Source organism: Canis lupus, chromosome 8, assembly GCF_003254725.2.
Source record: "Canis lupus dingo isolate Sandy chromosome 8, ASM325472v2, whole genome shotgun sequence".
Lineage (NCBI taxonomy): Eukaryota > Metazoa > Chordata > Mammalia > Carnivora > Canidae > Canis > Canis lupus.
Window position 1 is genome coordinate 14,317,166 of NC_064250.1, and position 27,100 is coordinate 14,344,265.

The 27,100-nt window shown below is 34.3% G+C and overlaps 1 protein-coding gene and 1 pseudogene across 11 annotated transcripts in view; one reads left to right on the top strand and one right to left on the bottom strand.

The window, feature by feature from the left end:
• RALGAPA1 (Ral GTPase activating protein catalytic subunit alpha 1) overlaps window positions 1-27,100 on the bottom strand; it is a 242,471-nt gene that overhangs the window by 66,102 nt on the left and 149,269 nt on the right. For all 11 annotated transcript variants that reach the window (XR_007412270.1, XM_025443673.3, XM_049113052.1 and 8 more), the window contains 2 exons: window positions 19,067-19,931; window positions 16,651-16,722 (listed from right to left, as the gene is read on the bottom strand). Coding sequence is in view for 10 of the 11 variants with exons in the window: in XM_025443673.3 (XP_025299458.1) it covers window positions 16,651-16,722; window positions 19,067-19,931 (937 nt within the window). In the remaining variant the exon portion in view is untranslated. The remainder of the gene's footprint in view (window positions 1-16,650; window positions 16,723-19,066; window positions 19,932-27,100) is intronic.
• LOC112657633 (60S ribosomal protein L23a-like) lies at window positions 4,957-5,433 on the top strand (annotated as a pseudogene).

Below are 27,100 nucleotides of genomic sequence, written 5' to 3' on the forward strand. Positions count from 1 at the left end.
CCCTGGGCATTCAACTCAGGCCAAGATAAGGGTTCCCTCTCCCCTCCAGTTCCCAGACTGGGAATATGGTTTCACCCTGGCAGACACAGGCTGCTGGCTGTGTTTCTCATCTTCCTCAGCTCCATGCTGCATAAGATCTATTCCAGGCAGCTGTGGCTAAGAGAACCATGTCTCCCTTAACTCATCCAGCTTCCTCTCTTACAATGGAAGCTCTAGGTGCAAAAGGCTGAGTTTGTCCCAATCTTGCCCATGCTAGCTTACCAGTAGGCCAGAGGTTTCACACCAGTAGGGGAAAGCTAAGAAGATGAAGAACTGCCAATCCCTCTCTAACTGTTCACTTATAGAGTGAGAGTGTTATACTCCAAGAGAAGTTGGTCCTTGACCCCAGGTGAGGTATAGTGGCAGAGTTTGGCCACTACTTGTGTTCTGCTTAGGGTGAAACAGGTCATAAAGACAAAGAATTCAGCAGCAGCTCTGCCCGAGGGGAATGATTTGATTTTGAAACAGAGCTTGGACAACTCCGTGCCTATGGGTTTGTCAAAAACAAGAAAGAGCATGGTGGAAAGCCATTAAGAGAAATTAGCACTTCCAGACACAAGTAAAACAGCAGAGTGGCCTGAAGTTTTAATGGAGAGAAGTAGGAAGAGATAGCCAAGAAGGGTCCTCTTGGGAACACAGTGAAATCTATGGGTCAAGAAGCATATGCACAGGTACTACCTTGTACCCACATGAGAGCTATCAGAGTAAGATACAGGACAGACATGAAAGCATGTAGACCTATCAACACAAGGTAAAGTCTCACAGATATTCTACCTGAACTCAGGGTTAACTCCCAGGAAGCCACAACTTAAAAACAACATCCAGTCAACCATGGCAGTCTAGAAGACTGTGTATATCCAATATTGTACCCTTTTTGGAACAACCAGAGAGCAAACCTCTAACCACTAGTCTCTGGGTAAACATGGGACAAAAAAAAAAAAAAAAAAAAAAAAAAAACCAACAAAAAAAACCACTCTGAATATGACAGTGGCCTCTAAGCCACACATACATCCAAAACCAAAAACTTAACTGGTTAAGGGGGCCAAAGTACAAACTTTGATTAATGATAGATTATGCCAACCCCAAGGAGAACCTGTGGCAGCCCTGCTAAAAGATAAAAAACATTTTACAATTTTTGAGCAGGGAGAGCCAAGGCTGCACATATTGTAAGGAAATAGACTTTGCAGGATTAGTTCAGCCAAATCACTAAAAGACAAACAAATGCAAGCAATGCACTTTCGAGTCAAAGACACAAATAACACTGAAAGTAAAATAAATGGAAAAAGACACCATGCAAACAGTAACCAAGAAACCTGGAGTGGCTATATTAATATTAAACTTTAAAATGAAAAACATTAGTGATAAAGAGACATTTCATAATGTTAAAAGGTCAACCTACTAGGAAGATATGAAAATTAAAAATACACATGCACTTAACAGAAAGCTTCAAAATACATGAAGCAAAAATAGAACTGGAGGCAGAAACAGACATTTCTACAATCATAGTTGACAACTTCAATACCCCACTTTCAATAATGGACAAAACAATTAAGAGAATATCAACAGGGAAACAAAAGACTTCAGTAAGACTGTAAATGGAACTAGACCTAAAAGACATTTATACAACACTCCACAAAACAGTAGCAGAACACATATTCTTCTATAGAATACAGGAACATCCTACAGGATGGACCATATGGTAGGTCAGAAAACAAGCCTCAATAAACTTGAAAGGACTGAAATTATGCAAAAGTTATTTTCTAATCACAATGCAATGAAATTAAAATCAATAAAAAAAATTCTGGGAATTTCACATATATGTAGATATGAAACAATATATTCCTGAATAACTGAAAGAATAAATGTCAAGGGTTATAAGAAAACTCCCAGAGATGATGAAAATGAAAACATAACATACCAAAATTGATGGCATGCATGCAAAGCAGTGCTGACTGGTAAATTTATAGATATAAATGCCTATGTTAAAAAGAGATGAAAAGATCTTGTATCAATAACTAAGCCTTCCACCTTAAGAAACTAGAAAAATAGCAACTAAAATCAAAGCAAGCAGAAGAAGGAAATAATAAAGACTAGAGTGGAAATAAAATAAAAAAGAACAGGAAACAACAACAAAAAGAACAGAAAACAAGAGAGAAAAATAAATGAAACTAAAAATTGGTTGAGATGATAAACAAAATTGATAACCTTATAGTTAGACTCAACAAGAAAAAGAGATGAGCCCAATTCCTAAAATCAGAAACTAACGAAGAGACATCACTATACATATGGTACAGAAATAAAAAGGACTATAAGGGAAAACCATGAACAACTATATGCCAACAAATCAGATAACACAGATTAAATGGAAAAATATCTAGAGAGACACAAATTACTAAATCCAACTCAAGAGGAGAAAGAACTCCTGAGTAGATCAATTACAAAGAGACTGAATTAGTAATGTGATTAAAAAGGAATAAGTAAAACCACCTCCACTTGCAGATGAGATAATTTTGTATACAGAAAATCCTAAGGAACCCACTGAAAAGTTTTTAGAGCTATTAAATGAGTTCAGCAGGGTTCAGGATACAATATCCACATGTAAAAATGAATTGTATTTCTATATACCAACAATGAACAAAGCAAAATTAAGAAAATTATTTTTATAATACCATACCACCCAAAAATAATAAATTGTTTAAACAAGTACAAAAGCATTTAATAAAAAGTATAAAACTTATACTGTAAAAACTAAAGTACAAAACTTATACTCTGAAAATTATAAAACATTGTCAAAAGAGATTAAAGATCTTAAAAAAATCCCATTCATGGACCAAAAGACTTAATATTGTTAAGATAATACCCCTAAACTGATCTACAAACTTAATGGAATCCCTACCAAAATCCCAGCTCCTATTTTGGTAGAAATTATCAGGCTCATCTTAAAATTCATCTATCTGGATACAAAAGATCCAGAATAGCCATAACTATCTTAAAAAAGAAGACAAAACTGTAGGATTCATAATTCCCAATTTTAAGACTTGCTACAAAGTGGTGGCAATCAATGTACTGCAGTAGTGTCATAAGAAGAGACAAATAGATCTGTATGGAACAGAATCTTTGATTTAGAAATAAAACCTTATATTTATCATCATTGCTTTTTTGACAAAGATACCAAGACAATTTCATTGGAAGAGTCTTTTCAAGAAATAGTGCCGGGGCAACTGGATATGTACAAGCAAAAGAATAAGGTAGATTCTTACCTTGCCACTTCTTACCTCACACCAGCAATGACAAACAAAATGCATCATCTATCTTAATATAAGGTCTAAATCTATAAAAATCTTTCAAAAAGTTTATAAAACTAGCATCCAGGGCAAAAAACTGCACATGAATGTTCAAAAGCAGTTATTATCCATAATATCCAAAAAGTGAAACCAACCCAAATGTCCATCAACTGATGACTGGATAAACAAAATGTAGCATATCCATACAGTGTAATATTATTCTGCAACAAGAAATGAAGTGCTGAGAACACTGCAATATGGATGAACTTTGAAAACACTATGCTAAGCAGCCTGCCACAAAAGACCATATGTTATTTAACTCCTTTTATATGAAATGTCCAGTATAGGCACATCTATAGAAATAGAAAGTAGATTAGGGTTGTCTAGAGCTGGGGAGTGGGGGAGGAGGAGTGGTGGTAATGAGGAGTTACTGGGGATTCCTTTTGAAGGGACTAAAATATTCTAAAATCAGGTTGTTGTGACAGTTGAACAACTCTGTGAATATACTAAAAACATGTACACTTTAAAAAGGAGTAAATTATATGGTGTAAGAAGTATATCTCAAGAAAGCTGTTAAGATTTTAACTTGGAAGCATGATCCACTATATGTAAATCCTGATCCTAACAGAAAGGGAACTTCTCAATGTTCTTACCTTGTGTCTCTATCACATTTTGGTAATTCTTGCAATATTTCAAACTTTTTCATTTTTTTCAGGTAAAGGGCTATCAATTAGAACTCCTGAATCACAATTTTTAAAATTGAAAAGACAAAAATGTTCACCTAATACTATATAAATTTAAAAGCTGGGAGAAAAATGTGCCATGTAGGAAAAAATAGAACATAAATCTTTACAATGCAAAAATAAAAGAGAAATCTTCTTTATATTATCTGTGACCTTCCTACTATTTGTAAAAGCAGAGCTCAGCTGCCCTTCATGTCAAATTTTAATCCTTTACCATTCCTTTATATTTTTCTACTTACCTAGTTACAGCTGCTAAAATGTTTGGTATACTGCTATTAGCTTAATATGTGCAATAATGAATACCAAGGGAAAGATACCAGAAAAAACCCCAGAACATTAATGAACTTGCAACTTATATGCAACCATATAAGAATATGTATAGAACTGACAAAATATTATGAGCTTACACTATTGGAAAATTCCAAGTGAAGTCAGCAATAGAAATGGTAATACAAATTTTGAGATTTGAAATAAAAATATCTGGTGGTTCAACCACAAGCAACAGCAATCAGTTAATCTAGTCAAAGAAAATAAAGGATCTATAAATGGTACAGGGAGAAAAGAGTATAAACAATGTAACTTTTCATTTTTCCTCCCTAGCCCATCAGACAAGTAAGTACAGGCATACCACAGAGATATTGCAGGTTTAGTTCTAGGCTACAGTAAAGCGAATATAGCAATAAAATCAAATGAGTTTTTTCCCCTAGTGTATATAAAAGTTATGTTTACATTGTACTGTAGTTTATTAGGTGTGCAATGGCATTATGTCTAAAAAAAAAAAAAACAAACCTTTTTTTTGCTAAAAAATGTTAGTCATCATCTGAGCTTTCAGCAAGTCATAACCACTGATAATAGATCACCATAACAAATACAATGGCCCTTTCACAAAGATGGCGCTGAAGGCAAAGAAGGAAGCCCCTGCCCCTCCCAAAGTTGAAGCCAAAGCAAAGGCTCTGAAAGCTAAGAAAGCGGTGCTGAAAGGCGTGCAGTCACCAAAAAAAAAAAAAAAAAAAAAGATCTGTACATCACCTACATTCTGACAACCCAAGATCCTGCATTTCTGAAGGCAGCCTAAATATCCTCAAAAGAGCATCCCCAGGAGAGACAAGCTTGATCACTATGCCATCATCAAGTTCCCCCTGACTACTGAGTCAGCCATGAAGAAAACAGAAGACAACACACTTGTGTTCATTGTGGATATCAAGGCCAATAAGCACCCTATCAAACAGGCTGTGAAGAAGCTCTATGACACTGATGTGGCCAAGGTCAACACCTTGATCAGGCCTGATGGAGAGAAGAAAGCATATGTTCAACCAGCTCCTGACTATGATGCTTTGGATGTTGCCAACAAAATTGGGATCATCTAAACTGAGTCCAGCCAGCTATAAATCTAAATTTTTTTCATTAAAATAAACCCCCCGAAAACCCCAAATACAATAAAAAAGTTTGAAATATTGCGAGAAATACCAAAATGTGACAGACACCCAAAGTAAGCAAATACTGTTGGAAAAATGGTGCTGATAGACTTTATTTCCCCCACTTTCTAACAATCTCTTTAAAGTAATGACATGAATCAAGGGGTTGTGGGAAGGAAACCAAAGAAAAGAGAGAGGAAGAGATAATAAGAACTGGTACAATGGTTATAAAAATCTAAGGGCAAGAGAAAGGAAATGGTCAAGCTTGGGTGACTGAAATATTTCTAAACATAATCAAGAAAATTATGAGGATCTGACTCGGGAATGAAATGGTGACCTGGAAATGGTAATACGGAGGCAGGTTAAAAATTTGCAATAAGTAGCTGCAAAATCATGCTGAGAATTGAGAGACAAAAGTACATGGAAAGAATGGTTGATAAGATAGGGAGAGATATCCCAATGAGAGGGATAACTATGTTAGGGTGTTAGGAGATAAAAGATGAGCCAGTGAAGATAAACTTGGAATAATTAGAGAATTAGGAGTTGAATACAGTAACTACAGTGTTACAGGGGAGAAGAACATTTTAAAGACAAGACAATAGTACTAAAATTTGGGGATGTAATATTCAGGGGTTTTTTTTTTGGGCAGTGAAACTGTTTCATAGGATACTATCACAGTGGATACCTATTTCTATACATTTGTCAAAATGCATACAATGTACAACACAGAGAATGAATTCTAATGTAAACTATGGACTTCAGTTAATATAGCAATACTGTTTCATCAATTTTAACAAATGTTACCACACTAGTATAACAGCTAGAAAAACTGTGTAGGGTAAAAAGGATATGTGGGAACTCTCTACTTTGCAATCAATTGTTCTGTAAATCTAAAATTGCTATAATCTTTTAAAATGCTTATTAAATTAAATTTAGTTAATTAGATAAATCAAAAGGCCTGGTGAGGACTGAGAAAATTTTAGACCTGATGGTCAAGATACTGTCAGAAGGATAGTTTCAGTAGAGCCTTGAGGTCCAAGAACGCATGGTGAATAAGACAGCAAGAGTTATGATTCCTGCCCTCATGGACTTTACCATCTAGTACCAAAGATAAATTATTATGGGGAAGAGTTAGGATATGAGAACTCACATATTATTTAGAAAATTATTTTTTTAAGTTTTTTTTTTTTTTTTAAAGATTTTATTTATTTATTCATGAGAGACATAGAGAGGGGGCAGAGACACTGGCAGAGGGAGAAGCAGGCTCCATGCTGGGAGCCTGATGTGGGACTCAATCCCAGGTCTCTCCAGGATCATACCCTGGGCTGAAGGCGGTGCTAAACCACTGAGCCACCTGGGCTGCCCTATTTAGAGAATTATTATAATTGTTTTAGAAAGAATAAGAATATCTAAGAATACTAATAGTAATACTAATAGTGTGATAAATGTTATGACAGGGAAGTGCGTTACAGGGCTCTGTGACAGCACATGGATGATCCAAACATAGACTGGGGAGGAAGGTAAAATGTTACAGGTAGTTTAGAGAAAGGATTTCAGAAAAATGATGTTTAAGCTGAGACTAAAAAAATGGACAGGAATTACACTCTGAAAAATTTTAAAGCCTAAGACCATTTTATTGTTAAAAAATAAAGACTAAAACTAAGATAAAAACATTCAATTCTAGAAGAAAAAGATAAGCTTATAAATAAAAACAAAAGACAAAAATTAATGAGTTAGAAAACAGAACATAGGGACGCCTGGGTGGCTCAGTGGTTGAGCGACTGCCTTTGGCTCAGGGCGTGTCCCTGGGATCGAGTTCCACATCAGGCTCACTGCAGGGAGCCTGCTTCCCCCTCTGCCTATGTGTCTGCCTCTCTCTATTTCTCATGAATAAATAAGTAAAATCTTAAAAAAATAACCATAAGCATAATAATTTGTTTGGATATATAATATAAAAATATTAAAAAGATATAACATTAATAACCAAAAATGTGAGGAAGAAGTATAAATTTCCTGTATGCCATCTATCAAGTTGTAAAGTCAGCTTAAAATGTTTACATAAAATGTTATGTAAGCCTTGCATGGTAACCACAAAGGAAAAATCTGTAGTAGATACACAAAAGGCTATGATAAAGGACTCAAACATACTACTACAAAAAGTCTTTAAATCACAAATGAAGACGCCAAGAGGGAAAACAAAACACAAAGGATCTACAAATAAGAAAACAATGAAAAATGGTATTTTTACCTCTCAACAACCTCTCAACATTACTTTAAATGTAAATAGATTATATTTTTCAATCAAAAGACACAGAATGGCTGAAGGGACAAAACCATGAGATCCAAATGATATACTGCTTACAAGAGACTCATTTTAGCTTTAAGGACATATAGAGAATGAGAAATCTAAGGGACAGAAAACAATATTTTAAGCAAATGGTAATCAAAAGAAAGCAAAGGTAGCTATATTTATATCAGACAAAATAGACTGTGAGTTAAAAATGGTAAAATAAAGTCACTACCATAAAGTTAAAGGGGTCAATCCATCAAAAATATAACAATTATAAATAATTATGCACCCAACATTACAGCACCTAAATATATAAACAAAATACTAGAGGAAAAGGAAAATAGTAATACAATAACAGTTGGGAACTTTAATACCCCACTCTCAACTGACAGATCATCCAGATAGGAAATCAAATAAATGAATTTAAACAATACCTCAGACTAACTGGACTTAACAGACATATACAGAACATTCTGCCCAACAGCAGCAGAATACACATTCTTCTCAAGTGCACATGGAACATTTTCTAGGATAGATCATATACTAAAACACACAAGTCTCTACAAATTCAGGAAGAAAGAAATTGTATCACATATCTTTTCCAACACAAACGAATTAAACTAGAAATCAATAAACAGGAAGAAAACTGAAAAATTCACAAATACATGGAAACTAAATGACACACTCCTGAACAACCAATGGATCAAAGAAGAAATCAACAGAGAAATTCAAACCATCTTGAAATAAACAAAAGAGGAAATGCAACAAACCATAACTTAGGAATGCAACAAAAGCAGTTCCAAGAGGAGAGCTCATAGTGATAAATGCACACATCAAGAAAAAAAGAAGTATCGCAAATAAACCACTAATTTTACACCTAAAGGAACTAGAAAAAGAACTTAAGCCCAAAAACTGAAGAAAGGAAATAATAAAAATTAGAGAAGAAAAAAATGAAATAAAGAAGACACAAACAAAACCAAGAGCTGAGTCTTTGAAAATAAACAATTTTAACAAGCTTTTAGCTAGACAAAAAAAAAAGGACCCAAATAAATATTACTATAAATGAAAGATGTTACAAATGATACTATAGAAATGCAAATAAGAGACTACAATAAAGCTATTTGCCAAAAACTGGACAACCTAAAAGAAATGGATAGGCTCCTAGGAATTTACAACCTACTGAAAATCTAAACAGACCAGAAACACGTAAGTAGATGGACGCAGTAATCAAAAACTTCCCAACAAAGAAAAGCCCAGTACCAGATGGTTTCACTGAGATTTCTACCCAATACTCAAAGAATTAATACCAACTCTTCTCAAACTCTTCCAGAAAGTGAAAAGGTAGGAATACTTCCAAACTCATTTTACCAGGAGAGCATTACCTTGATACCAAAGCTAGGTAAAAATACTACAAGAAAAGAAAATTACATGTTAATATGACAAAATTCAATATTCATTCACGATAAACACTCTCAACAAAGTGGACATAGAAGGAATAAACCTCAACATAATTAAGGCCATATCTTATAGCGCACAACTAATATCATTCTCTATGGTGAAAAGCTGAAAGACTTTTTTTTCTAAGATGAGAGCATCCACTCTCATCACTCCTATTCAACATTGTATTGGAAGTCCTAGCAGAGGAATCAAGCAAGAAACAGAAAGCATCTGAATTGGGAAAAGAAGTAGTAGGACTATCTCTTTTTGCACATGACATGATCTTATACAAAGAAAATCCAAAAGATTCCATCAAAAAACTGCTAGAACTAGTAAAGAAATTCAGTAAAGTTGTAGAATGCAAAATACACAAAAATTAGTTGTTTTCCTATACACTAACAATGAATTATCTGAAAAAGAAAACAATCTCATTTATAATAGCATCCAAAAAAATTGCTTAGGAATAAATTTAACCAAGATGAAGGACCTCCACAATGAAAACTATGAGACATTGATGAAGATACAAATTAGAGAAGATAATCTGTGGTTCATGAATATTAAAATGTTCACACTATCCAAAGTAATGCATTGATTCATTGCAATCCCTATCAAGATTCCAATGGCATTTTTTTTTTCAGAAAGAGAAAAACTATACAAAAATTCATATGGAACCACAAAAGACCTCAAGAAACCAAAGCAATTCTGAAGAAGAATAACAAAACTAGAGGCAACACACTTACTGATTTTAACCTATACCACAAAGCTCTAGTTATCAAAATCACACTGAAATAAAGATAGACACAAAGACAGATGGAACAGAACTGAAAGTCCAGAGATAAACCCATGCATATATAGTCATCTAATATTTGACAAGGGAGCCAAGATTATCAATTGAGGAAAGATGGTCTCTTCAATACATGGTATGGGGAAAACTAGATATTCATATGCAAAAGAATGAAACTGGACCCCTACCTTATATCACTCACAAAAACTAACCTGAAACATATTAAAGACCTAATATTGTAAAACTCCTAGAGGAAAAAGAGAGGGTAAGCTCTTTGACACTGGTCTTGGCAATGATTTTTTAGATATGAAAGCACAAGCAACAAAACCAAAACTTAAAACAAGTGGGACTACAACAAACTAAAATGCTCCTGCATGGCAAAACAATGATAAAGTGAAAAGGCAATCTATGAAATGGAAGAAAATATTTGCCAACTATATATATATGTATCTGATAATGGGTTAGTATCCAAAATATTAAGGAACTCATACAACTCAACAGCAATAAAACAAATGATCCAATTAAAATGGGCAAAAAAAGAAATGGGGGCCTAAAAAAAAGGATAAGGACCCAAAGACACATTTTTCCAAAGAGGATATTCAAATGACCAAGATACATGAAAAGGTGCTCATCATCACTAATCATTGGAGAAATGAAAAATCAAAACCACAATGAAATACTACCTCACACCTGTTAGAATGGCTATTATCAAAAAGACAAGAGATAACAAGTGTTGGTGAGGATATACAGAAAAGACAACCTTTGTTGTAAACTGCTGGTGGGAATGTAAATTGATGCAGCCTTTATGGAAAACAAAAAATTAAAAATATAATTACTACATGATCCAGCAATCCCAATTCTGGACATATATCCAAAGGAAACAAAATTACTATCTTGAAAAGATATCTGCATCCCTATATTTACTGCAGCATTATTTATAATAGCCAAGGTATGAAAACAACCTGCATCCAACAACAACAGATGAATGAATCAAGAAAATATGGTATACATGTATAGTTGACCCTTGAATAACAGGGTCTGCATGGGTCTACTTATAAACCAATTTTTTTTCAATAAATTCAGTACAGTACTGTAAATGTATTTTCTAATATTTTTCTATGCTTACTTTAAGAATACAACATATAACACATATAACATACAAAATATATGTTAATTGACTTTATGTTGAAGAAAGGCTTCTAGTCAACAGTAGACTATTAGTAGTTAAGTTTTTAGAGAGTCAAGAGTTATATGCAGATACTGAACTGAGTGGGGATGTTTGTTGTGGGGCTGGTGTTCCTAATTCCTGTGTTGTTCAAGAGCCAACTATACAATAGAATTCAGCCATGACAAAAGAAGGAAATCCTGCCATTTGTGACAACTTGGATGCCCTTGAGGGCATTATGCTAAATGATGTCAGACAGAAAAAAATAAATAACTGTTACGTTCTTACTTACATATTGAGTCTGAAAAAAGTGAACTCAGAGGAACAGAGAACAGACTATTTCCAGGAGTGAGGGGAATGGGCAAAATGGGTGAAGGTGGTCAAAGGGTATAAACTTCCAGTTGTGAGATGAATAAGTTCTGAGGAAGTAAAGTACAGCATGGTAACTACAGTTAACATATTATATATTTAAAAGTTGCTAAAAGAGCAGATTTTTAAAGTTCTCATCACAATAATATTAACTATGTGAGGTGATGAATGTGTTAACCTTACTGTGGTAATCATTTTGCAATATATATATATGTATCTATAAATTATTATGTTTAAACCATAAACTATCACAATGTTGCATGCCAATTCTATCTCAATAAAACTAAGGTAAAAAAACTCTAAAGGGATGATATGGGAATACATAAATTAATTTTTAAAGAGCCAAAAAAAAATCCCAAAAAAACTAAAATGAGAAAAGGAATATAACAGAATTATGAAATGTATGTATGTACGAATGAATCTAATAGTATGCATTTTGAAAATGTCAATAAAAGGAGTTTTGTAAAAAAACAAAAACCAAAAAACGCTGAGACTGACTCAAGAACTTAAAGAAAACCCAGAGCCTAATAACAATGGAACAAACTGAAAGAATTAGAAATTTTGCCAGTTGTTCCAAATTTTTAAACAACAGAAAATATTCATTTCATGAAGCTGGTATAAACCTTAATTCTAAGCACACAGTAAGAACAAATAAAAAATTAAATAAACATAGAATATGCTTAGAAATGGAGTATATCCTAATTCAAAATTCAAGTCTAGCAAGTTAAACACAATAGGAAGTCAAATGGCTCAGTAGGTTAATTCCAAGGATGCAAGAATTATTTAATATTAGCAATCTAGTGATATTAAGTACAAAATACATCAAGTGGTTAAAAAAGCAAAACTATATGAAAAGTTGAATAGATGATGAAAAAGATTACAATAACAAGGTGTCCACTCTTACAATAACTAACACTGTAGTCCAAGTTCTAGTCAATGCAATTAAACAGGATATAAAATAGGCATGAGTTTTAGAAAAGAGATTATCAGTAAGATAATTTTATACCAAAAAAAAATTTATACCTAAAAAGATCCTAATAGACAACTATAAAATGCTTAAAATAAATAAGAGAATTCACTAAAGAACTTAGATAGCAAAATATAATGGGAAGAAAACTCTATTTAGAATAGCATCACAACAATACCTCAAAAAGTAATGTCCGGATGCCAGAATAAATGAAAAACATGCCATGATTATGAAGGGGAAGAATGATGATAGCAAGTGTGAAAATTTTCCACATGAAAGTTTTATTGCAAATCAGACCAAATTATCAATGGGATTTTTTTTTCTGGAAAACAATAGCATAATTCTAACGTATCTAGAAGAATAAACAGGTGAGAATATCTAAGAAAAGAAGCTATATGTCTGAATAGTGTGAAGAAGACTGGGTCTATCAGATATTACTTGTAAAGCCATAATAAATTAAACACTAACATCTGCATAAAATTGATAAACAATTCAACAGAAATGAACAGGGGGCAGCCTAGGTGGCTCAGCAGGTTAGCGCCGCCTTCAGCCCAGGACATGATCTGGGGGACCCAGGATTGAGTCCCACATTGGGCTCCCTGCATGGAGCCTGCTTCTCCCTCTGCTTACGTCTCTGCCTCCCTCTCTCTGTCTCTCATGAATAAATAAAAAATCTTAAAAAAGAAAAAAGAAATGAACATAAACAGGTTAATATTTGATAAAGGAAACACATCAATTCAATGAGAAAAGTATGGATTATTCAATAATTATAGAAAGACTATTCTTCAATATTCAAGCTAGTTCCATTTCTTATTCCATAAACTAAAATGTATTCCAGAAAAAAGAAATATAAAATTATCATTTCAACCAAGTAATTATGGATCTTGAAGAAAATATAGAACATTTAATTGATTTCAAGACAGAATTAATTCAAAAAAGCACACTAAGCAACTGAAAAAAAGCCAAAGAAAAAAGATTGAGAAATATACTTACATAAAAATGAACAATGTGAAGTTGTTGAAAACCGAAAGCCAAACAACTAATTGGGAAAACTCTCACAATAAGTATAAAAGTTAATCCTTAGATAGACAGACATATATAGGAGAGCTCTTGCAATTAAGAAAAATTTCCTTTTATTTTTTTTTTTATTTTTTTTTTTAAATTTTTATTTATTTATGATAGTCACACAGAGAGAGAGAGAGAGAGAGGCAGAGACATAGGCAGAGGGAGAAGCAGGCTCCATGCACCGGGAGCCTGATGTGGGATTCGATCTCGGGTCTCCAGGATCGCGCCCTGGGCCAAAGGCAGGCGCCAAACCGCTGCGCCACCCAGGGATCCCGAAAAATTTCCTTTTAAACAGAAAAAGGACACTAAGAAAGTATTTGAAAAAGATTAAAATTTCTTATAAATACATGAAAAATACTAACTTCACTAGTGGTAAAGAAGTATAAATTAAAGAGAACATGATCTGCCTCTCAAGCTAGGAAAGGTTTAGAAAATGTGACTAATACCTTACATTGGCCAGGCTGAAGTTATACAAGTATTCTTACATAATGTTGGTAGGATTAGAAATTAGTAGTTAGTGAAAAGTAATTTTGTAATATGTATGGCCTGAAATAAGTTCTTATGCTTTGATGTAATAATTCTATTTCTAGGAATCTAACCTAGTGCAAGATATTAAAAATGAATGTCCAATAATCATGAAACTTGGCGCCATAAAAATTATTTTTGGAAAGTATCAAAATGCCTGAGAAAAATGCTCACAATATGATAAAGTCCTTTTTAAAAGATAACAACTTACTGTATACATATATTACTATGATTCCAGTTTTGTAAAACAAATCATATGCATATCAAAAAAGAAAAGGCTGAAAATACATAAACAAATGTTAAGAATAGTGTTAGAAGTATATGGTTTATTTTTATATTGTATATTTTCTATTATAACTAGAGAAATTAAACATTATTTTTAAAAGATTATTCTGAGAAAAGCTAAAACCCACTAAACCAAAGAAGTGAGTAAAGATTCTATTTTCTCATAAATTTTGGTAGTAAAAATGCATGAAAGGGATACCTTGAAAGGACAGTAACTGAGGATAATTTTGTTTTGTTTAAAGGAAGGTAACAAGTGTGCTTATGGTAAAGGGGTAAGTAGAAATACAAGATAAAGAATGATTAGCTTTTTGAAGATCCTAGAGAAGCAGAGAACGGAGGAAGTAGTACAGGTTGGGGGCAGGTGATTTCTGAAACTGTAGGTAAGCAAGAAAAGATGTCTCAATATAGAAATTTTAAAGAGTTATAAGGTGGAGCTGTTTGATGTGGGAAAGGAATGAATGATCTTGTTTACTTTGCAATCCTATACAATAGTGCTGGCAAGATGCTTTGCTTTTTTTGATTGATGTGTGGAGGAAGAGAGGTTAGGAACTAGTCGTCTACCAGATTGGCTTTCATATAGGAGGTCAAACATTTGAATTGAATCCTCAGTGAGGTTAGTGTAGAGATCATCTTTTGACTATAATGAAGGGCTTGGAGAGCAAAGAAGTGGTTTACAATAATTACTCTAAGCAGCAAAGTAAGAAGTGAAAAAGGGATAAGAAATCTGTCAGACAGTAGAGAAGGTACTGCTGAAGTAAAGGAGCATGAATCTACAGTCACTCCCTACACCACGCTGGTTTGATCATTTTCTCTAGTAATACACTACTGCCTAGGAGTGGATAAAGTAGATGTCAATGATTCAGATCAAGGCTGCTTGCATGGCTCAATTAGTTAAGCCCCTGACTCTTGGTTTTGGCTCAGGTCATGATCTCAAGCATGAGATGGAGCTCCACATCAGGCTCCATACTGAGCAGAAAGTCTGCTTGAGATTCTCTCCCTCTGCTCCTCACTCCTCCACTCATATGTGTGCACACTCTCTAATGAATAAAATCTTTTTTTCCCTAATGCATAAAATCTAAAAAAAAAAAAAAAGATTCTGAAGAGAATTGATTCCAGCCATATATATATATACATACATATGTACATATAAAAACTTTAGTGGAAGAATCATTTTGAAGATGCCAGAAATGGTATTTTTATAGTTGACAATATGGAAGTTTCTGACAGGACTAGTGAAAGCAGAGATAAGTGGCAGATTGACTGTGAGAATGGAAAAAGCAAAAAACTGGAAACATAAAAGTATGAAACATCAACTAAGATGTGAGAGCATGAGATATGGATATTAAGTAGGTTGTGGATTTGAAATCTCAGAAATACAGACATTCTTCATAATGGTAACATTAAAAGCATTGCTTTATTAACGTGTTTCTAGTTAGACTGCCAAAAAAGTACTTATCCATAAATTTTATTTAGAGACTAGACAAGAAAGTAGCAAATATACATGTCAACCTTACACAAATTCCAGTGAAGTAATATTTTTTTTTTTTTTTTATGATAGTCACACAGAGAGAGAGAGAGAGAGAGAGAGAGAGGCAGAGACATAGGCAGAGGGAGAAGCAGGCTCTGTGCACCGGGAGCCCGACGTGGGATTTGATCCCAGGTCTCCAGGATCGCGCCCTGGGCCAAAGGCAGGACTAAACCGCTGCACCACCCAGGGATCCCTGGTGAAGTAATATTTTGCAGTATCTAGTACTGGTTTCCCAGAAGTCTTGTTCATGTACATCAAGAACTAGATATCATTAAAATTATGATATAATAAGATTTTACACATAAAAAGCCACATGTAAATAGATACACACCCAAAAGCTTAATGAGAAATCAGGTTTATAGTAATATAATAACCTAAATCTATCTTCTTTGTTACATTAATATTTTTTGTAAGTACTAGTTTATATTCACCAGTCATTTCACTTGAGACCTCTGACACTAATCAAAAAGAGTATATTTGGAACATCTTAGTATGGGTAAACCAAAGAACATTTTATAAGTTCAACTAGATTTCTACAATCAAAAGAATTCTGAAATGCATAAAAAAGTATAAACAATTCAAAGATACCATTTTAGTGTAGCCCTGTGTTTTTTCAAAAAGTTTGTTATTTAAAGGTATATGGAAATGAAATATAGTTTCTGCTCAGAAAGTTAACAATACAGTATTATTTACACATAAATAGAAATAGCTGTCAGTTGCTAGTTATAAATCTGAAGGTTCCCCAACAACTTACCACTGTCTTGAATCCAAGTTCCTAAGTTCTCTAAGTAGTTTCTCATTTTTCTTCAGGAGATGAAAGCTCCTCCTAAAAAAAGATTTTCATCACCTTTGCAGTGAATGACATGATGGTACCAGAAATATTTTCCACTCTACTCATGCAACCCTTAAACACTTTTCTTGCTTTTTCATACTTGTAACACAAAGGAGAACAGGCCGTTAAAAAAATATGTAAAGAATCTATCATTATGTCTACCAATTTCTTTTCTTTTTTTTTTTTTTTAAAGATTTTATTTATTTATTCATGATAGTCACAGAGAGAGAGAGAGAGAGAGAGAGAGGCAGAGACACAGGCAGAGGGAGAAGCAGGCTCCATGCACCGGGAGCCCGACGTGGGATCCGATCCCGGGTCTCCAGGATCGCGCCCTGGGCCAAAGGCAGGCGCCAAACCGCTGCGCCACCCAGGGATCCCTGTCTACCAATTTCTAAATAGATTTCTGTTAGTGGATTATGATCCACTAGTCACTTCCAATTTTTCCCTGCAGATGCTGTGAGCTTCTGAAACTCACAACCAGGAAAATAGAAGTATCCGCAGGTTCCTTTTCAAGAGTTTCCTAAAAATATTTAAGAAAGTTGCTCCTAATGAGAAATAAAATACTCACAAAATTTAAATAATTACTGAGTAAGCATATGTAATCCAGATGGAATTTGCTCTCTTCCTTGTTTTACCTTAGAGGCAATTTTTTATGCTATGAAGCAATGTAAAACTTTTACCAAAAACATTCAATACGTGCTAAATATGTACTAATTATATTCATGAAATCAATGCTTGTTGTGGTAAAACATAGCTTCCCACCTTTAATTTTTCTCAAGACAATATATGGGCCATCCTACATCAAGAGAGAGTAGAATGCACTTACATGAGTGGCAATTACCTACATTTGGACGTACCATAAGGCAAATTGTGTTCCTGACATAACACGTCTTCCTCATAAAGCAAAGAATACTCCCTTCTAATAAATGGAAGGGTTTAAATTAAATAAGATTTAAACACTAGTCAAGCAAGTAGACTCCATTTCAGTGCTTCACCTGCTTTTAAATTCTTAAAGATTTATTTGTCCACTGATACCTGAGCTCCCCTCCTACTACAAACTGAACAAGAATAAATGACTCTAACCTAGTATTTCTGATTTAAATCTAAATAAAGCCTTTTGGTTTAATTCTTACCCAACTTACATGAATAAATTTGTGCTTACTGCAAACTTTCAATGAGGCTTTTGCAACATGTGTAAAAAACAAAATTTTAGAACATGAGATACAGATTCCTTTCTTGATTAGATGATAAATCTTGAGTTAACTTCTCTGATACAAACAAGAAGAGATCATATTGCTATATGGCTAAAAAATCGGTTATGCTTATGTGATATAATAAGAAATATATATTTGGGCTCTGCCTCAGTTCCTGACACAGAACTCCTGAAACCCTTGTAACTTCTTGAGTGATGAACATAACAGGAACATCTTACATATAGTTCCTAAATCCCTTGCAATTTCCTTGGTAAAAGGAGAATCTTTTGTTCTGATGAGGTGATGCTTGGTGGGCTCCTGAGTAGCTTCAGGATGGGGATTAATCATCAGAAAGCACAAACCACGGTTAGAAGTTTAGAACTTTCAGCCATCCCTATATGCTTACGAGAAAATGCTTCCATAATAATACCTAAACTATGAGGTTCAAAGAGCTTCCTGGTTAGTCAACTCAGTTCAATATGCTGGCATGGTGGTAGACCCCAACTCCACAGGAACAGAAGCACCTGTGCTTGAGAGACTTCCAGACTTCATATTACGTACTTCTTCATCAGTCTGGGGTCCTTTAACTACCTTTTATAATAAACTGCTAAACATAAGTAAATGTTTTGTGAGCCATTATAGCTAATTATCAAACCTGAGGAGATAGTTATCTGATTTATAGACAGTTGGTCAGAAGCATGGACTTTCAACTGGTGTCTGAAGTGGGGGGGCAGTCTTGTGGGTCTGAGCCTTTACTCTGCTTGTGCTAACTCTAATTAATGCTGGAACTGCCTGGTGTGGAAAACCCACATATTTGGTGTCAGAAGTATTATAAGAAAAACTAGTTTTTCCTATTAGCTTACATGAAGGTTGGAAAAATAAGATTTTTTTTTCAATTTTATGAGCTATAATTTCTAAGTCAAAGAGTTCTACTCGTCATTATGAAAATGTTAATAGTTAATTTATTGAGTTATCTTTTTATTCCCTTGAATCCTGATAAAACTCAGTAGTCTCAAAAAGGGAAAAAAAAAAAATCTGGTCCAAAGCCAAGGAACTAATTAGTAAAGACGAGAAGACAGACTAAAATGCTTGAGCAAAAGATGAATAAGACTAATGTAAAAGAAAAATTTATCTTTTATTCTTACCTTTTGTCCCAGGAATTCATTCCCAATATACTAAGCAGCAATCTGCAATAATAAAATGCTGACTGAGGCTTTTGAGGTGTTGGTTCATCTTGTTCCACAGCTTTCATGTTTAAGTCATTAAAGTGTTTCTCAACAAATTCTTTTTCCTCTGTATGCTGCTTAAGGATAGCATTAATAACATCATTTTCCTGTTTTTCAGAAATGCACACAGGTTGTGGAGCAGGAATATTAAGTGAGATTCCAGTTCTCTGTAAGCACTCAGGACTAGTTATACCTAAATACTGCAAAAGCTCGTCAAGAACATCCTCTTCATCTCTTATGGTATCCCAAGTTGGTACAGTTTCTCTAAAACCTCTTTTAAACTGGAGGGAAATCCCATCATTTACTGTTATATCTTCTAAGCATTCATTAGATGTAGGAGGCTCTTCTGGCTTCTCTTGGCGAGACAATGAAAGTATAAGAGACGTAGGTTCTGACAAGCCACTCACAGGAGGTGGTCCATACAGGATGGCAGAATCCCATGAATATTTCCCGGACAGATCACGTACTATGATTCTGACATTTGAATTGGCCGACGCAAGGCCAGCAGATAAACCTCCTCCGGGGATACTCTCTTCTGATCTGATCTGGATACAGGACACTAAGGTTGTATTGTTCAATACAAAGAACTGGATATTTGGGCTCTCAAAGAGTTCAGGAGAAAGTTCAGTACTTTCACTGTAATGATTGTCATGATTTTCACACACCTGACTTGTTAACATAGCAGGACCACCACTCATTGGATAATGGCCCAAGTGATTTACCAGATGCGTAATAACAGTGCGGGCAGCTATAGAGATTAATCCTTGTTGCATTTGAGTTTTCACTAGAAATAAGAAATATAAGTAAGTGAGAATACGGCTGCTTTCTAGGAAGTCATGGTAACAATGATACTGTAAAACAACAAAAGGAGATTTCCTCACATTTTCAAAATCACATTCAAATATTAGAGTAAATATGAATATTTCCAATTTAGATTCTGTACTACAGGAATGATGGCAAAGAAGTAAACTCTCTTTGATGAAGTTTTGTTAATTTTATAAAACAGCCCTTTTTCAAAGTTTTGCTTATTGCATAATTTAAACTTAAGCCTTTAAATGTAAATCATATTTTCAAAGAAGGATCACAAGTATAAATCACTTAGCATATGGATTAGAAAGCCAATGAAATCCAACTGATAAGTTTATCTCATGAGTAGATTCAGAGAGAAGCATGCCTTAAATGTCATTTAATTATGGCTTTTATGGATGATATAAAAGTTTCAGAGAAAAGTAATCTTTCACTAAACTTTAGGAATCAGGATCAATTTAAACAGTGAGTCGATATGGCCAGTGTATACCAAAAAAAACTTTATTGTAAGGGAAAACATATCTTATGGGCCTGCTTATGTATTATACTTTTGTAAGATATTCTTCTGGGTCATTGTGGCCTAGTCTGAGCATTTACTTGTATGGAAGAAGCATTTTTCTATTCTTCCTTAAGCATGTTAGGAAAAGCAGGGCAGCCCTGGTGGCGCAGCGGTTTAGCGCTGCCTGCAGCCCAGGGTGTGATCCTGGGGACCCGGGATCGAGTCCCACATCGGGCTCCTTGCATGGAGCCTGCTTCTCCCTCTGCCTGTGTCTCTGCCTCTCTCTATGTCTCCCATGAATAAATAAATAAAATATTTTTAAAAAAGAATGTTAGGAAAAGCAAATAGATAAGAAACATCTCCATATGAGTAACTTAAAAAAAAAAAAAAAAACATACCAAACAGTAAAAAAAGAAAACTCAAAGAATATAGCACTTAGGGGCCTGAAATGTCAGGACCTCAAGGACGAGGAAAAAGGAGAAGGCAGGCAGAAAACAGAGAGGGAATAAAAGGAGGAAGGAAGAAGTGGAGATAGACAATAACTTGTCAAAGCCCACTAGCCAAAGACTGCCAGTGTAGTCCTAAAGCAGGGTTGATGTGGAAGCCAGTTCTGAAGTAAATGGGGTCATGAAGTGAGGACAATTTGGTGAGGATTATCTTGATACTTTTCATCCAGGAGGCAGGGAAAGAGTTGTCACTGGTAAGAAAGTATTCATCATTCACCTTAGGGTATTTAGTTGTGTTTACTGTGTTCTTGTCTTACACAATTACAGACATGATTACAGAATGACTGTGTCTTTGTATTGTTCTTCCATAGTCAAAGATCTTGTCTTAGTATGGTTTATATTCTGCAAAGATTTTAATCATTTGGGAATACAATGGCCTACCTGCCATAATAAATTTAGATTTGAGAATGTCCTGATGATCAAAGCATTATCTACATATAATAAATTTCTTAGTTTTAAGTGAAGTTTGTGATGTATTTTGGTAACTGTATAGAATTGTGTAACCACCAACATAATATATAGTAAAATTCCCAAATAAAAAAGAATAAATTTTATTTTACGTAAATTATATCTCAATAAACTCTACTTGAAAAGTTTAAAAAGACAGTACCTTGTGCAAAGCTTGTAACATACTTAAAAAGAGGCAAGAGGAAAGAATAGTGTTACATTTTCAAGCCCACAGCCCTCAAGTTTCAGAACTAACACACTGGCTACAGGCAAAGATCAGCAAGAACCAGCAGCTATACCATTAATAGCAAAAACATCATCTTCCATCATTACAGTTCTAAAAAAAAAAACCAGTTTTCTCTGGGCTTTGGTTGATTTTGAAATGTTAGAGTATCAAAATTTTCATCTTCTATTATCAATCAAGTTATAGGACTACATACATATATATGTGAATATTTTTCAATTTACTTAAAAAGTTCCAGTTACACTGAGTTGTTTTTCAATTATAAAGATGGCTAGTTCTGAAAATCAGCTATTCAACACTAGATAACATTAAATGATTAACCTTAATTCAATCCCACATTTTTAAAACCATATGCAAGCCAAGTAAAAAGATATGTCACTGGATGATGAAAAACAGAGGGGTGGCTTAAATCTAGTGTCTGCTTTCCCTTCCCTTATTATAACTTACAATTTAATGAATGTTCACGCTGTTAGGGGCCTTACAGACAATCTAGCCAATACCTATCATTTTGAACATGAGGACACAAGTGTTAAGGGATATAACTGCCATAGAAGAACAGGACTAGTCTTTTCCCAGTTCAGTGTTATTTCCATCTTTACCACAACTCTAGTTTTCGTATTTTTCTCTTTTGTTAAAATGCTCTTTTGTTTTGGCAAATCACTGTGACATATGGCAACAATGAATTCAAAATTTATTTTTTTCTTTGTACAGTAACTTCAAAATAGTATTACGTGGCATAAATTGCTATATAAAAGGGCCAGATCAATTGAAAAGCTCATTTAAGTAAGACTTTATCACATTTTAAATGGTAATAAAAAATTATATAATTAGACATTAAAATTTTTTTGATGTATGAAAAAAATTTCTGTTCTTTCTTCTTCTTCTTTTGAGTGATAAGCTTAAATAAATGACTTGTTCTAAGCAGTGTATCCTTTTTGCAGGGCATTTCTGAAGATGTGAAAGAATATAATTTAATAGAAGCAGATGACAAAATAGAGACAAATTCCTAACTTCATCTCTGACCTATGATCATGGACAAATCACATAAAACACCTTAAACCCCATTTTTTTCTAAGAATAATACAGGTTTTTAATAAAGATGAATTAAAAACTCATATACAGAGTTGGATATGAAAGAAGCAATACAAACCATTCGATTTTGAGAGTATTATAAGTAACAGGTTTTATGAATTCCTTTTTCAAACTTATTTATAAATAACCTGCGACCGAGCTCTTTCCCTAAAACAAACCTCTAAACCCAGGTACCCTGCCCATCCTATATATCCTCTTCTCAAAGGAAGAGATAGTGAGAATGCAGTTCAAATAAGCTTGTTCACAAATCTGTCATAATTCTTAACAACGAGTACACTTAAAGAATATATTTAGATTTTAAATGCAGGTAATATAATTTTCTTCCCTAAGCTGCTTCTCTAGATTTAAGATATTTATAAATATGAGAGGATAAAAATCTCTCAACTTGTTAATTGGGCAATTTGATTTAGATTTTTTGGGTTATAAGCTATAGAATATATATATCTCTCTTCTACATATCTATTTAGATACAAAGAAAACACAGGAAATTCTCTAATTTAGAATATTCAAAATGAAACTCTAAATGACTAGACTTGTAAGAAAATGCAACATGAAGATATCGATGCTTCTAGGCTTTGTGTAACTAGCATTCATTTAAATAAGTCTATTCAAGGTTGTCTTTTCAGATTGTCAGATTAAACAAACCCTACAGCATTTGCAGCAAACCCATAATTACAGATTATTATGGCATACAAAAGCAGCAAGACATAAAAAGCTGCTGCAATTCATTGCACTGTAATAGAACATGCAGAGGAAGTTAATTTTGACAAATGCTTTAAATATTAGCTTTGCATAATATGTATAGGTGAAACTATAATTAGGACAGAATGAGTCCTTTAGAGCCTCCTTTCACTCTGACCCTGCAAATGATGACTTTTTGCTAATAAGACTACTGCCATTTGACAAAAAGCCAACTTCACTACCTTGCTTTATTATTTAGTAAATTTAATAATTACGGCTACTCCTGCCAATAGTTCTCAAATCAGACTTGTTCAATCCAATACTGAGCTTATTAGGGACACTCTATGTTTAGAAATCTTGGGCCAAAAAAGTACTTGAAGATGATGAAGCATGCCTTAGACAAGGGCACAGTGATTAGTCACTTTGCCACATTAAAAAAAAAAACACAACACAGCATGTAGTCACTACAGACCACAGAATCACCTGCTGTTGGCTTACAGCTGTTCCTAAAAGGTTCTGCATTTATCTGGTCTTTTATATTTTTAAGAAAGTCCAAAGGGAACAACTTAATACATTTAGAGAATACTCCACAGAGCATTTGATATCAATATAAAACTCATCTATTTAAATCTTTACTTCTGTATCTTCTACAGTGACTGTTAATTGTATAGTAAATTTTATCTGAAATACATTAAAACCTCTCTTTACATAAGTAAACTACTTATTTCACTGTTTATGAAGTGTGTTATAATGCCCTGAATCAAACTTTACATTTTTTTACCCTAAAAGATTAGTGCAAAAAGCAACTAATCTTTTCACATAACTTTGTTTTTAAAGTAAAATAAACACTCTGGTTTACTATACCAAATCTAAAGAAATAATATATAAAATACCTATATATCAATTATGGTCTAAATTATTTTGCTATACCATACTTCCCAGTATATCTCTACTATATGTGAGTTTTAATTTAAATCTTACATTTCTATTTCACTTGTATATAGATGACGCTTGAACAATATGGGGGCTAGGGGTGCTGACCCCCTTGCAGTTGAAAATCCATGTTTAACTTCTGACTTCACAAAAACTTGACTACCAATAGCCTACTGTTGACAGGAAGTCTTACCAATGACATAGCAGTTGATTAACACATATTTTAAATGTTATATGTATTATATACTGTATTCTTACAATGAAATAAACTAGAGAAAAGAAAATGCTAAGGAAGAGAAAATATATTTATAGTAAAAAACTTAAAGAAACCCATGTATAAGTGGACCTGCACAGTTCAAACCTGTGTTGGTCAAGGGTCAACTGTATTTGTGTTTCAGACAAACTATTAGTAACTTGTGGTCAACCCCAAACCCTAGCCCTATTTCTTTGATGTGTAACTTCCTATTTCACTTGCAGTCTACATCACCAATCTATTATCATGGCCACATCTTAGATGTCTTAATCATTTATAACTATTCCACCTTTAAAAATCAAACTCTTCCTGGGATGCCTGGGTAGCTCAGCGGTTGAGCATCTGCCTTGGGCTCAGGGTGTTATCCCAGGTCCAGGGATTAAGTCCCACATCAGGCTCCCTGCAAGGAGCCTACCTTTCCCTCTGTCTCTGCCTCTCCCTGTGCGACTCTCATGATTAAATAAATAAAATCTTAGAAAAAAAAAAATCAAACTCTTCCTTAACAGCTTACTCTTTGACCACAATCTCCTAGTCTAGCGATTTTCCCCACTCTTGTTTCTTAGAGCCTTTGGAGAACGCTCTTGGAGATGGACAGAAGTCAGTAGGATCCCAGGCCTCTACTCTGTTGCAGCTCTACTTTTGAAAGTTTTACAAATTGGGTTTCCTTGTGAAATTTATTTGAAGGGGTTCTACTGCTTAAAAACTCATTTTAAAAGCCATTGTCTTAAAGGGTTGCGGAAGGGGAGGAAGGTGGGGGGGATGGGGTGACTGGGTGACGGGCACTGAGGAGGGCACTTGATGGGATGAACACTGGGTGTTATACTATATGTGGGCAAATTGAATTTAAATAAATAAACAAACAAACAAATAAAAACCCATCGTCTTAACATAGTGACACTCTCCATGATTGTCAACCTCGGCTGCATATTAATCACCTATAAAGCTTTAAAAAATCCTAGCTCTCCCAAATGAAGAAATCAAAATCTCTATGGATGGGAGTAGCACAGCAGTAATTTAATGTGCAACCAAAGCTGAGAATCACTGCTTTAGCTTCTTATTGCCAACATCTACTTTCTGATTCACTGGATCACTCCATTTTCTTCTAACTTATTAGCCATTCCCAAGGATCAGTTCAATCTTCACCAAGCCCAGATTCCATGGCTAAACCATATACCAATATTCTGAAAGCCATAGCTCCCGTGTTTTTCTGCCACGTCCACCTTACTTAATGCTGACTGGTGCAACCAAAACTTTGTTGTTTCCATTTTCCGTTGGACTCTGAGTGACTTCTGCCAATCCCCTTAATTTACTTCCATTTGCTTCTGTCTGGGTCAGAATAAGGGCTAATATCAGCACCAATACTTTCTAGCTACTGTTCAGGAACTTTACCCTACTAAATGATCCCCTTCCCATCTTCCTTCTCAACTTATAATTTTGTTCAACTTTATTCATCCTTAGAACTCCCTTACCCCTGAATCATCCACTAGCTCACCACTGTCTTACTGCTTTTCTCTTTTTTTTCTCTCTTTTTTTAAACAAACTTCTTTAAAGAGTACTTTTGACAAATGGCTCTTTAACTCTTCCTTACTCTACAACCCACAGCCATCCACTTCTCCCTCCTACATCTTTGCTGAAATTAAAGTAGACATAGTTTTCAGTCTTTCTGTATTGGACCTATCATTTAAAATCATTACCCCATCTTTTTCCTGTCTTATTTCAGAGAAATTACTCTTCCAGTTTTCCTTCCTTTCCAACTTTTCTCAGAACACACACACACAGGTGTGTGTATGCATGTGCACAAACACACAAATATATATTCCTAACAAAGACCTTGCAACAGCCTCATGATTAGTCTCTCTGATCCCGAGTTAACTTCCCTAAAACCATTCTAACATAACAGAGATCAGCAAACTCTTTCTACAGAATGCATAAAAGGAGCCAGATAGTAAAAATTTTCAGTTTTATGGACCACATGATCTCCTTTGCAACTGTACAACAAACACTGCTGATATTGCACAAAAGCAGCCATCATGATATGTAAATGAACAGCATGGATGCAAAAAGAACTTTACTTACAGAAACAAGGGGTTGGCCTTGGGCCATAATCCTCTGACCTAGAAAATACTGTTGCCAAACTGCTCTTACTACTAATTTTATCATGTATATAACCTCCTTAAAACCCTTCAATGATTGCTGGGTTCCTCTAGGCTACTTCTATCTTAAATGTACATTTACTTTTATACTCATATTTAGAAGTTATTTATTTACATTTTTTCCTTATATCAGAAAGTAAACTTTATGAATGTAGACACAATGTGGCTTAAAAAAATGTTACTGAGTTCACTGCCTACCAAGAAATGTGCAAAGGGTTTTACACATATCTTATTCAGTACTCAAAACAACCATAAGGGAATGGATATTATTATCCCCATTTTACAAATAAGGAAACTGAAAGAGCCACTCAGCTAGTAAATAATAGTCAGTACCCTAT